Genomic DNA, 12,541 nt, shown 5'->3' with positions numbered 1-12,541 from the left:
ACCGGTGTGGTGTCAGGGACATGGGGACAGCCCCAGTGTGGGGACAGGGACATGGGGGACACACTGGCATGGGGACAGGGATGTGGGGACAGCTCCAGTGCGGGGACAGGGACAAGAGGACACCCCGAGATGGGGATGGGGACAGTGAGGGAACACAGGTCACTCCCTGGGATGGGGACAGGGACAGGGTCAGAGGTCACTCCCTGAGACAGTGAGGGGTCAGGGGTCACTCCCGGGATGGGTCAAGGACAGCTGGCACTGAACGAGACTCCAAAGCCAGCGGGGGCTGCGGTGGGGACACGGCCTGGCATGGGCACAGCCTGGGCACGGCCTGACCCACAGACTGACCCATGGCACCACCACGGCCTGGGCTGGGCACGGCCTGACCCACAGACTGACCCATGGCACCACCACAGCCCGGGCTGGGCACAGCCTGACCCACATCCCAGACAGACCCGGCCCCACAGCCAGACAGCCCCAGAACAGACCCAGCCCCACATCACACCCGCCCCACACCAAGGACAGACGGACAGACCCAGCCCCACAGCCAGGACAGACAGAGCCACACACCCAGCGCCACACCTGGCCCCAGCGCCAGAACAGCCCCACGGGAAGGACAGAGACAGGACAGAGTCAGCCCCACTCGTGTTTCCATTCTGTGGAATCCCAGCCTTTATTCCCCCCCGCAGCCCAGACAGACACACAGACAGACAGACTGACAGACAGACACATTTCCATTCTGTGGAATCCCAGCCTTTATTCCCCCGCACAGCACAGACAGACACACAGACAGACAGACTGACAGACAGACACATTTTCATTCTGTGTAATCCCAGCCTTTATTTCCCCCCGCAGCCCAGACAGACAGACAGACAGACAGACAGACAGACCCCAGTCACACATCTCCATTCTGTGTAATCCCAGCCTTTATTCCCCCTGCAGCCCAGACAGACAGACACACACACAGACAGACACACACACAGACAGACAGACTGACAATGTTTCTCTGTGCAATCCCAGCCTTTACTCCCCCCGCAGCCCAGGACACACACACAGACAGACAGACACACACAGACAGACAGACTGACAACGTTTCTCTGTGTAATCCCAGCCTTTATTCCCCCCCACAGCCCAGACAGACACACAGACACACAGACAGACAGACAGACAGACACACAGACACACAGACAGACACACAGACACACACACAGACACACAGACACACACACAGACACACACACAGACACACAGACACACACACAGACACACAGACAGACAGACAGACACATTTCCTTCTGTGTAATCCCAGCCTTTATTCCCCCCGCAGCCCAGACAGACACACAGACACACAGACAGACAGACAGACAGACACACAGACAGACACATTTCCGTTCTGTGTAATCCCAGCCTTTATTCCCCCCGCAGCCCAGCCCAGACAGCCCCAGACAGACACACAGACACACACACACACAGACAGACAGACTGACAACGTTTCTCTGTGTAATCCCAGCCTTTATTCCCCCCGCAGCCCAGACAGACACACAGACACACACACAGACACACAGACAGACAGACAGACACATTTCCATTCTGTGTAATCCCAGCCTTTATTCCCCCCGCAGCCCAGACAGACACACAGACAGACAGACAGACAGACAGACAGACACATTTCCATTCTGTGTAATCCCAGCCTTTATTCCCCCCGCAGCCCAGACAGACACACAGACAGACAGACAGACAGACAGACAGACTGACAATGTTTCTCTGTGTAATCCCAGCCTTTATTCCCTCCGCAGCCCAGGACAGACACACACACACACAGACAGACAGACTGACAATGTTTCTCTGTGTAATCCCAGCCTTTATTCCCCCCGCAGCCCAGGACACACAGACACACAGACAGATAGACACACAGACAGACAGACAGACAACGTTTCTCTGTGTAATCCCAGCCTTTATTCCCCCCGCAGCCCAGCCCAGACAGCCCCAGACAGACAGACACACAGACAGACAGACAGACAGACAGACAACGTTTCTCTGTGTAATCCCAGCCTTTACTCCCCCCGCAGCCCAGACAGACACACAGACACACAGACACACACACAGACAGACAGACTGACAATGTTTCTCTGTGTAATCCCAGCCTTTATTCCCCCCGCAGCCCAGGACAGACACACACAAACAGACAGACAGACAGACACATTTCCGTTCTGTGTAATCCCAGCCTTTACTCCCCCCGCAGCCCAGGACACACAGACACACAGACACACACACAGACAGACACACAGACAGACACACAGACAACGTTTCTCTGTGTAATCCCAGCCTTTATTCCCCCCGCAGCCCAGACACACACACACACACACGCACAGACACACAGACAGACAGACACATTTCCTTCTGTGTAATCCCAGCCTTTATTCCCCCCGCAGCCCAGCCCAGACAGCCCCAGACAGACACACAGACAGACAGACACACAGACAGACAGACAGACAGACAGACACATTTCCGTTCTGTGTAATCCCAGCCTTTACTCCCCCCCGCAGCCCAGGACAGACAGACAGACAGACAGACAGACAGACAGACAGACACATTTCCTTCTGTGTAATCCCAGCCTTTATTCCCCCCGCAGCCCCGCGGGGGCCGAGGCCGGGGTCGAACACGAGGTTTGGGGGGTTGGGGGGGGACGTGGGGACCCCCAAAGCCCCTCCTGGGGGGGCTCCCCCGGTGCCGCGGGGGGGGCGGGGGCTCGGGGACCCCCCCGGGGCGGGGTCGGGGGCCGGGCCCTACTTGGGGGGCCGGTAGAGCAGCTTGCGGCTCTTGAGCACGGCCCACTTGTGGCGCTTCATGTAGTACAGCAGCGGCGTCAGCAGCCCCGAGATCAGCAGCAGCTATGGGGGGGAGAGGGGGGCTCAGCAACACCGGGACCCCCCGAGACCCCCTGACCCACCTTGGGACCCCCCCCCGAAACCCCCAATCCCACCTTGGGACCCCCCCCCGAAACCCCCAATCCCAACCTGAGACCCTCCAAAATCCCCAAACCCACCTTGGGACCCCATCAAATCCCCCAGTCCCACTTAGAGACCCCCCAAATCCCCCAGTCCCACCTTGAGACCCCATCAAAACCCCCAAACCTCACCTTGAGACCCCCAGCCCCACCCTGAGACCCCCTGAGTGCCCAGCCCCACCCTGAGGCCCCCCCGAGCCCCCCAAAGTCCCCAGCCCCCCATTGAGCCCCCAGCCCCACCTTGAGCCCCATATTGAGCCCCCAGCCCCACCCTAAGCCCCCCAGAAGCCCCCCAAAGCCCCCAGCCCCCCAGTGAAGCCCCCAGCCCCACCTTGAGCCCCATCTTCTTGCGGTGGTCGTGCTCGGGCTCGGCCGCCCAGCGCAGGAAGGTGCAAACGTCCTTGGCAATCTGGGACATGGTGGCCGGGGTGCCTGGGGGGGGGACAGGGCAGTGAGACCCCCGATGGGACCCCCGAGACCCCACAGAGACCCCACAGAGACCCCACAGAGACCCTCTGAACCCCACAGATCCCACTGGGACCCCCAGACCCACCCCAATACCTGGTGTAGTCAGAGCCCCCCAGGACCTCCTCAAACCCCCCCAGACCACCCCCAGACCCCCCCAATCCCTTCCCACCCCCAGCAGGACCCCCCCAAATCCCCTGCAGAGCAGATCCCTCCCAGGACCCCCAGCCTCCCCTCAGACCCCCCCCCAGCCCCAGCAGGAGCCCCCCAAGGCCCCTTTAATCCCCCCCCCAGCCCCAGCAGGACCCCCCCAAGGCCCCTTTAATCCCCCCTCCCAGGACCCGTTTAAGCCCCCCCAGGACCCCTTCAAGCCCCCCGTACCGTCCTCGTACTCGAGCACCTCGTCGTAGATGGGGGGGGCCATGCCGATGGCCTGGCCGGGGAAGTAGGGGTTGTAATGGAGCCCCTCCCTCAGAGAGACCCCCCCGGGGGCGTCACAGTACCCCGTGAGCAGGGCGAACACGTAATCCTCGCCCCCGTGCCTGAAGGGTTAATAACAGATCAATAACGGATCAATAACGGATCAATAACGGCGTCACAGCGCCCCGTGAGCAGGGCGAACACGTAACCCTCGCCTCCGTGCCTAAAGGGTAAATAACAGATCAATAATGGATCAATAACGGATCAATAACTGATCAATAACGGCGTCACAGCGCCCCGTGAGCAGGGCGAACACGTAATCCTCGCCCCCGTGCCTGGAGAGATCAATAAGGGATCAATAATGCATCAATAACTGATCAATAACGGTGTCACAGTGCCCCGTGAGCAGGGCGAACACGTAATCCTCGCCCCCGTGCCTGGAGAGATCAATAACAGATCAATAATGCACCAATAACTGATCAATAACGGCGTCACAGTACCCCGTGAGCAGGGCGAACACGTAATCCTCGCCCCCATGCCTGGAGAGATCAATAATGGATCAATAATGGATCAATAACTGATCAATAACGGCGTCACAGCGCCCTGTGAGCAGGGCGAACACGTAATCCTCGCCCCCGTGCCTGAAGGGTTAATAACAGATCAATAACGGATAAATAACGGATCAATAACGGATCAATAACGGCGTCACAGCGCCCCGTGAGCAGGGCGGACACGTAATCCTCGCCCCCGTGCCTGAAGGGTTAATAACAGATCAATAATGCATCAATAACTGATCAATAACGGTGTCACAGTGCCCCGTGAGCAGGGCAAACACGTAACCCTCGCCCCTGTGCCTAAAGGGTTAATAACAGATCAATAATGCATCAATAACAGATCAATAATGGCGTCACAGTACCCCGTGAGCAGGGCGAACACGTAATCCTCGCCCCCGTGCCTGGAGAGATCAATAAGGGATCAATAACGGATCAATAACGGATCAATAACGGCGTCACAGCGCCCCGTGAGCAGGGCGAACATGTAATCCTCGCCCCCGTGCCTAAAGGGTTAATAACAGATCAATAACAGATCAATAACTGATCAATAATGGATCAATAACTGATCAATAACGGTGTCACAGTATCCCGTGAGCAGGGTGGACACGTAATCCTCACCCCTGTGCCTAAAGGGTTAATGCAATCGATAACAGATCAATAACGGATCAATAACTGATCAATAATGGAGTCACAGCACCCGGTGAGCAGGGCGAACACGTAAATCTCACCCCTGTGCCTGAAGGGTTAATAACAGATCAATAAGGGATCAATAACGGATCAATAACCGCGTCACAGTGCCCCACAGTCAGCAGGGTGAACGTGCAGTCCTCACGCCCTTGCCTGAAGAATTAATGGGATCAATGACAGATCAATAACAGATCAATGACAGATCAATGACGGATCAATGACAGATCAATGACAGGATCAATGACAGGATCAATGACAGGATCAATGACAGGATCAATGACGGATCAATGACGGATCAATGACAGATCAATGACAGGATCAATGACAGGATCAATGACAGGATCAATGACAGGATCAATGACAGGATCAATGACAGATCAATGACAGGATCAATGACAGATCAATGGCAGATCAATGACGGATCAATAACAGATCAATGACAGGATCAATGACAGATCAATGACAGGATCAATGACAGATCAATGGCAGATCAATGACGGATCAATGACAGATCAATGACAGGATCAATGACAGATCAATGACAGGATCAATGACAGGATCAATGACAGGATCAATGACGGATCAATGACAGGATCAATGACAGGATCAATGACAGGATCAATGACAGATCAATGACAGGATCAATGACAGGATCAATGACAGATCAATGACAGGATCAATGACAGATCAATGACAGGATCAATGACAGATCAATGACAGATCAATGACAGATCAATGACAGGATCAATGACGGATCAATGAGAGGATCAATGAGAGGATCAATGACAGGATCAATGACAGGATCAATGACAGATCAGTGACAGATCAATGACAGGATCAACGACAGGATCAATGAAAGATCAATGACAGGATCAATGGCAGATCAATGACAGGATCAATGACAGATCAATGACAGGATCAATGACAGGATCAATGACAGGATCAATGACAGGATCAATGACAGATCAACGACAGATCAATGACAGATCAATGACAGGATCAATGACAGATCAATGACAGGATCAATAACAGATCAATGACAGGATCAATGGGGTCACTGAGAACGGGATCAATGGCATCAGTGGGGTCAATGCATTGTGGGGTGACCCCAGAGCCCCCCAGGACCCCCCAGGACCCCCCAGAGCCCCCCGGGACCCCTCCTCACCTGGCATTGACAATATAACTCAGGTCCGGGGGCAGGGCGCCGTTGTTGGCCGCCCGCGCAGCCTCGGGGTTGGGGTAGGGCTTGGGGAAATGATCCGAGATCTTCCCGGGACGCATGAACATCTCCCCGTTCTCATCGGGGCCGTCCTGCACCTCCACCTGCACAGGTGAGACACAGGTGAGACACAGGTGAGATATGGACAGGTGACACACAGGGACAGCAGGGTCCCCATGAACATCTCCCCGTTCTCATCGGGGCCGTCCTGCACCTCCACCTGCAGGGACAGGTGAGACACGGACAGGTGAGATATGGACAGGTGACACACAGGGGCAGGTGACACACAGGGACAGGGACAGCAGGGTCCCCATGAACATCTCCCCGTTCTCATCGGGGCCGTCCTGCACCTCCACCTGCAGGGACAGGTGAGACACGGACAGGTGAGACACAGGTGACACACAGGGACAGGTGAGACACAGGGACAGCAGGGACAGCAGGGTCCCCATGAACATCTCCCCGTTCTCATCGGGGCCGTCCTGCACCTCCACCTGCACAGGTGAGGCACAGGTGAGACATGGACAGGTGAGATACAGACAGGTGACACACAGGGACAGCAGGGACAGGGACAGCAGGGTCCCCATGAACATCTCCCCGTTCTCATCGGGGCCATCCTGCACCTCCACCTGCACAGGTGAGACACGGACAGGTGAGACACGGACAGGTGAGATATGGACAGGTGAGACATGGACAGGTGAGACACGGACAGGTGACACACAGGGACAGCAGGGGACAGGAGCAGCAGGACACTGGGGATGGCAGGACAGGGACAGTGGGACACTGGGATGGAGCCAGTGGGACAGCAGGACACGGACAGTGGGGACAGCAGGGGTGGCAGCAGTGACACTGGGACATTGGGGACAAGGCAGGGGGACACTGGGGACAGCAGGGGTGGCAGCACAGGGACACGGGGAATGGCAGGACAGGGACAGTGGGACACTGGGATGGAGCCAGCGGGACACCAAGGACAGCAGGACAGTGACAATGACACGTCAGGGACAGCAAGGTCACTGGGGACACTGGGGATGGCAGGACAGGGACACTGGGACACTGGGATGGAGCCGGCAGGACAGCAGGACACGGACAGTGGGGACAGCAGGGGTGGCACCACAGGGACACGGGGGACAGCAGGACAGGGACACTGGGACGGTGCAGGTGGCAGCAGTGACACTGGGGGTGGCAGAGGGTGGCACAGGGGGTGGCAGCAGTGACACTGGGGGTGACACGGGGTGGCACAGGGTGACATGGGGTGGCACAGGGTGACAGGGGGTGGCACAGGGGGTAGCACAGGGTGACAGGGGGTGGCACAGGGGGTGGCAGCAGCGACACAGGGTGACACGGGGTGGCACAGGGGGTGACACAGGGTGACACGGGGTGACACGGGGTGGCACAGGGGGTGGCAGCAGTGACACTGGGGGTGACAGGGGGTGGCACAGGGTGACACGGGGTGACACAGGGTGACACGGGGTGACACAGGGGCCGCGGTGTCACCTCCTCCGCCAGCGCCTTGGCCTCGGCCTCGGTGTGGGTGACGCCGATGAGGTTCCGGAAAGCCAAATACTCCATGGAGTGACAGGCAGAGCACACCTGGCGGTACACCTGGAACCCCCTGCGCACACTGCGGGACAGACAGACACCAAAATCACCCCAAAATCACCCCAAACACACCTGGCGGTACACCTGGAACCCCCTGCGCACACTGCGGGACAGACAGACACCAAAATTATCCCAAAATTATCCCAAAACAATCCCAAACACACCTGGCGGTACACCTGGAACCCCCTGCGCACACTGCGGGACAGACAGACACCAAAATTACCCTAAAAACCCCAAAATCACCCCAAACACACCTGGCGGTACACCTGGAACCCCCTGCGCACACTGCGGGACAGACAGACACCAAAATCACCCCAAAATTACCCCAAAATCACCCCAAACACACCTGGCGGTACACCTGGAACACCCTGCGGACACTGGGGGACAGACAGACACCAAAATTATCCTAAAAACCCCAAAATCACCCCAAAACAATCCCAAACACACCTGGCGGTACACCTGGAACCCCCGGCGGATACTGGGGGACAGGAACCCCAAAACTATCCTAAAAAAACCCCAAAATTATCCTAAAAAACCCCCAAAATTACCCCAAAACAATCCCAAACACACCTGGAACCCCCTGCGGACACTGAGGGACAAACAGACACCAAAATTACCCTAAAAACCCCAAAATCACCCCAAACACACCTGGCGGTACACCTGGAACCCCTGGTGGATACTGGGGGACAGAAACCCCAAAATTATCCTAAAAAAACGCCAAAATTATCCTAAAAATCCCAAAATTACCTCAAAATCACCTGGAAGCCCCGGTGCACACAGCGGGGACAGAAACCCCAAAATCACCCCAAAATGACCCCAAACACACCTGGAACTCCCTGCGCACACTGTGGGGGCACAGCGGGGTCACAGACCCCCAAAAAACCCCAAAATCACCCCAAAACCACCAAGAATGCCCCCTCCCCATGCACACTGCGGGGACACAGCGGGGTTAGAGACCCCAAAAACCCCAAAATCACCCCAAAATGACCCCAAACACACCTGGAACTCCCTGCGCACACAGAGTGGTCACAGACCCCCAAAAACCCCAAAATCACCCCAAAACCACCTGGAACCCCCCGCGCACACTGTGGGGACCCCCCCAGAGACCCCAAATCCCCCCAGACCCATTACCTGCTGTGCCCCAGGGACCCCAAATCCCCACAGGGACCCCAAAATCCCCCCAAATCCCCCCAGTCTCCTTTACCTGGCGTGGTCCAGGGGACCCCCCAAACCCCCACAAATTTCCCCCAAATTCCCCATTCCCCACACCTGGCGTGGTCCAGCGCCGACAGGGACCCCCCAGACCCCCCCAGGACCCCCAAATTTCCCCCAATTTCCCCATTCCCCACACCTGGCGTGGTCCAGGGACCCCCAAACCCCTCCAGGACCCCCCAAATCCCCCATTTCCCACACCTGGCGTGGTCCAGCGCCGACAGGGACCCCCAAACCCCCCCAGGACCCCCCAAATTCCCCGTTTCCCACACCTGGCGTGGTCCAGGGACCCCCAAACCCCCCCAGACCCCCCCAAATTCCCCAATTCCCACACCTGGCGTGGTGGTCCAGCGCCGACAGGGACCCCCCAAACCCCCCCAGACCCCCCCAAATTCCCCATTTCCCACACCTGGCGTGGTCCAGCGCCGACAGGAAGCCGCCGTGGCTCCAGGGCAGGTTCGGGGGGTGCAGCTCCAGCTCCCCCGCGCTCACGGGGCCCCCCCCCAGCGACAGGGACAGGGCCACGGCCAGGGACCCCCCCCCCCGCCAGCGCCCCCAGCACGGCCAGGGACCACCGGGAGCGGGGACGGCCCGGGAGCGACGACAGCGACACCTGGGGGGACACAGGGACACGTTAGGGACAGGTTAGGGACACCTGGGGGGACACAGGGACAGGTTAGGGACATTGGGGGGACACAGGGACAGGGACCCCCCCATTAGGGACCACTGGGAGCGGGGACGGCCCGGGAGCGACGACAGCGACACCTGGGGGGGACACAGGGACACGTTAGGGACAGGTTAGGGACAGGTTAGGGACACAGGGACAGGGTAGGGACACCTGGGGGGACACAGGGACATTGAGGGGACACAGGGACAGGGACCCCCCCATGAGGGACCACCGGGAGAGGGGACAGCCCAGGAACGACGACAGCGACACCTGGGGGGACACAGGGACATCAGGGGGGACATTGGGGACACAGGGACAGGGACCCCCCCATTGGGGACCACCGGGAGCGGGGACGGCCCGGGAGCGACGACAGCGACACCTGGGGGGACAGAGGGACAGGTTAGGGACACCTGGGGGGACACAGGGACAGGGACCCCCCCATGAGGGACCACCGGGAGAGGGGACAGCCCAGGAACGACGAAGGGACACCTGGAGAGTGACAAAGGGACAGGTTAGGGACACCTGGGGGGAACAAAGGGACAGGTTAGGGACATTGGGGACACAGGGACAGGTTAGGGACACCTCAGAAGGACACAAGGACACCAGGGTGGGGATGGCAGGGTCGGAGGTGACAGGGACACCTTGGGTGGGGGGACAGGGGTGACAGGGACACCTGGGGGGTGACAGGGACACCTGGGAGGGGACACAGGGACACCTGGGAGGGGACACGGGGGCACCCAGGGGCACCGGGGACCCCAAGGCTCGAGGAGGGGACAAAAGCAATGGGGGGGTCCCGGGGACAGCGGGAACACCGGGGATGGAACGGCGGAGACACCGGAGTTACCGGGAACACCGGAATTACCGGGAACGGGAACACCGGGGATGGAATAGCAGAGACACCGGAGTTACCGGGACCGGGAGCAGAGGGGATACCGGGAACGGGAACACCGGGGATGGCGGGAATGGAATACCGGGGATACCGGAATTGCCGGGAACAGGAATACCGGGGATACCGGAATTGCCGGGAATGGAATACCGGGGATACCGGAATTGCCGGGAATGGAATACCGGGGATACCGGAATTGCCGGCGGCAGCGGCGCGAAGGGCGGGCAGAGGGCACCGCGGGCACGCGGCGAGCGGGACAACCGAGAGGGCACCGGGAACCGGGGACACCGGGCGGGGCTCGGGAGCGAGCACGGGGCACACCGGGGCAGGCACCGGGGGTCCGCAGGCAGGGCCGGGAGCGGAACTGCGGGCACCGGGAACCGGGAGGGGTAACGGAGAACGCCGAGCGGGACGGGCAAATGAACCGGGAGGGGCTGGGAGTGGGAACCGTGGACACCGGGAACCGGGGGCACCGGGAGGGGCTCGGGCAGGAACCGAGGGCACCGGGAACTGAGAGGGGCCGGGAATGGAACCGGGAGCACCGGGAACCGCCAAGTGGAACTGGGAGCACCGCGCAGGGCCGGCAAGCACCGGGCACACCGGGAGTCCCCAAACAGAACCAGGGGCACCGGGAAAAGGGAGGGGCCGGGAATGGAACCGGGGACACCGGGAAGGGCCGGGAGCGGAACCGGGGACACCGGGAAGGGCCGGGCGCGGAACCGGGGACACCACGTGGGCTTGGGGCAGGAACCGGGGACAGCGCGCAGGGCTGGGAAGCGCCGGGCACAGCGGGGCGGGCAGGCACCGCCAGCCCCGGGCACACCGCCCCCGTCCCTCACGCACTGCCCGGTGCCCTCGGCGCGCCCGCGAGCGGCCGGGCCGGGCCGCGCCGTGACCTTGCGGGGCCGCACTCACCGTGGCGGGGCCGGGGCCGCGGTGCGGGCGCAGCAGCGCGCGCGGGGGAGCCGGGCCGGGCCGCGCCGGGCCCGGGAGCAGCCGCAGCCCCGGGAGGCCCCGCAGGCCCCGCAGCGCCGCCATCGCCGAGGTCGAGGGGACGCGCCGCGACGCCCCGGAACTGACGTCAGGGGGAGGGAGGGGCGGGAGTGACGTCACCGAGAGGCACGTGACGCGGCAACGTTTTTCTTTTTTTTATTGCGGCGCCCCCTGGCGGAGGGAGGAGCAAAGGGAGAGACCACGCCCACACGGTAAACCACGCCCCCCCGAACGAACGCCACGCCTGGAGACAAAACCACGCCCCTGCAAAAGCCACGCCCCTTAGGAAACCGCGCCTCGGCGCAGAGGCACGCCGATTAACAAAAGCCACGCCCCTCAACGAGTCACACCCCTGCACATAAGCCACGCTCATTGACACAAGACACGCCCATTAACAAACTATGTGAGACACGCCCATTAACAAAGCCACGCCCCTCAAGGAGTCACACCCCCGCACATCAGCCACGCTCATTGACACAAGACACGCCCATTAACAAACCAGGTCTCCGTACAAGACACGCCCATGACCAAAAGCCACGCCCCCAGAAAGGCCACACCCCCAAACAAACCACGCCCTGAAAGGGCCACGCCCCTTTGGGCCCCCACTGTGGGGGTCGTCCCGGTGGGCGGGGTCTCAGCGGGGTCACACCTGGGGGGTGTGGCCTGAAGGCCCGTCTGGGCATCTGTCTGTCTGTCTGGGGCTCTGTCTGTGCGTCCATCTGGGGCTCTGTCCGTGTGTCTGTCCGTGTGTGTGTGTGTCCGTGTGTCCATCCAGGTGTCTGTCCATGGGTCTGGGGGTCTGTCTGCGTGTCCGTGGGTCCTTCCAGTGGTCTGT

General features: G+C 60.1%; 1 protein-coding gene across 1 annotated transcript; it reads right to left on the bottom strand.

Moving 5' to 3' along the window:
- Positions 1-2,618: 2,618 nt before the first annotated feature.
- Positions 2,619-11,642, bottom strand: LOC131086039 (cytochrome c1, heme protein, mitochondrial). The gene is made up of 8 exons (XM_058028742.1): positions 11,629-11,642; positions 9,570-9,773; positions 8,307-8,325; positions 7,844-7,951; positions 6,299-6,456; positions 3,854-4,014; positions 3,339-3,439; positions 2,619-2,891 (listed from the first exon to the last, which is right to left on the bottom strand). Exons 4-8 carry the CDS (start codon positions 7,916-7,918, stop codon positions 2,787-2,789), a joined length of 600 nt encoding a protein of 199 aa, XP_057884725.1. The 5' UTR covers positions 7,919-7,951; positions 8,307-8,325; positions 9,570-9,773; positions 11,629-11,642; the 3' UTR covers positions 2,619-2,786.
- Positions 11,643-12,541: the final 899 nt, after the last annotated feature.

The sequence above is a fragment of the Melospiza georgiana genome, chromosome 1 (assembly GCF_028018845.1).
Source record: "Melospiza georgiana isolate bMelGeo1 chromosome 1, bMelGeo1.pri, whole genome shotgun sequence".
NCBI lineage: Eukaryota > Metazoa > Chordata > Aves > Passeriformes > Passerellidae > Melospiza > Melospiza georgiana.
The sequence above is the reverse complement of the archived record's forward strand: the minus strand, read 5'-3'. Positions and strand labels throughout refer to the sequence as shown.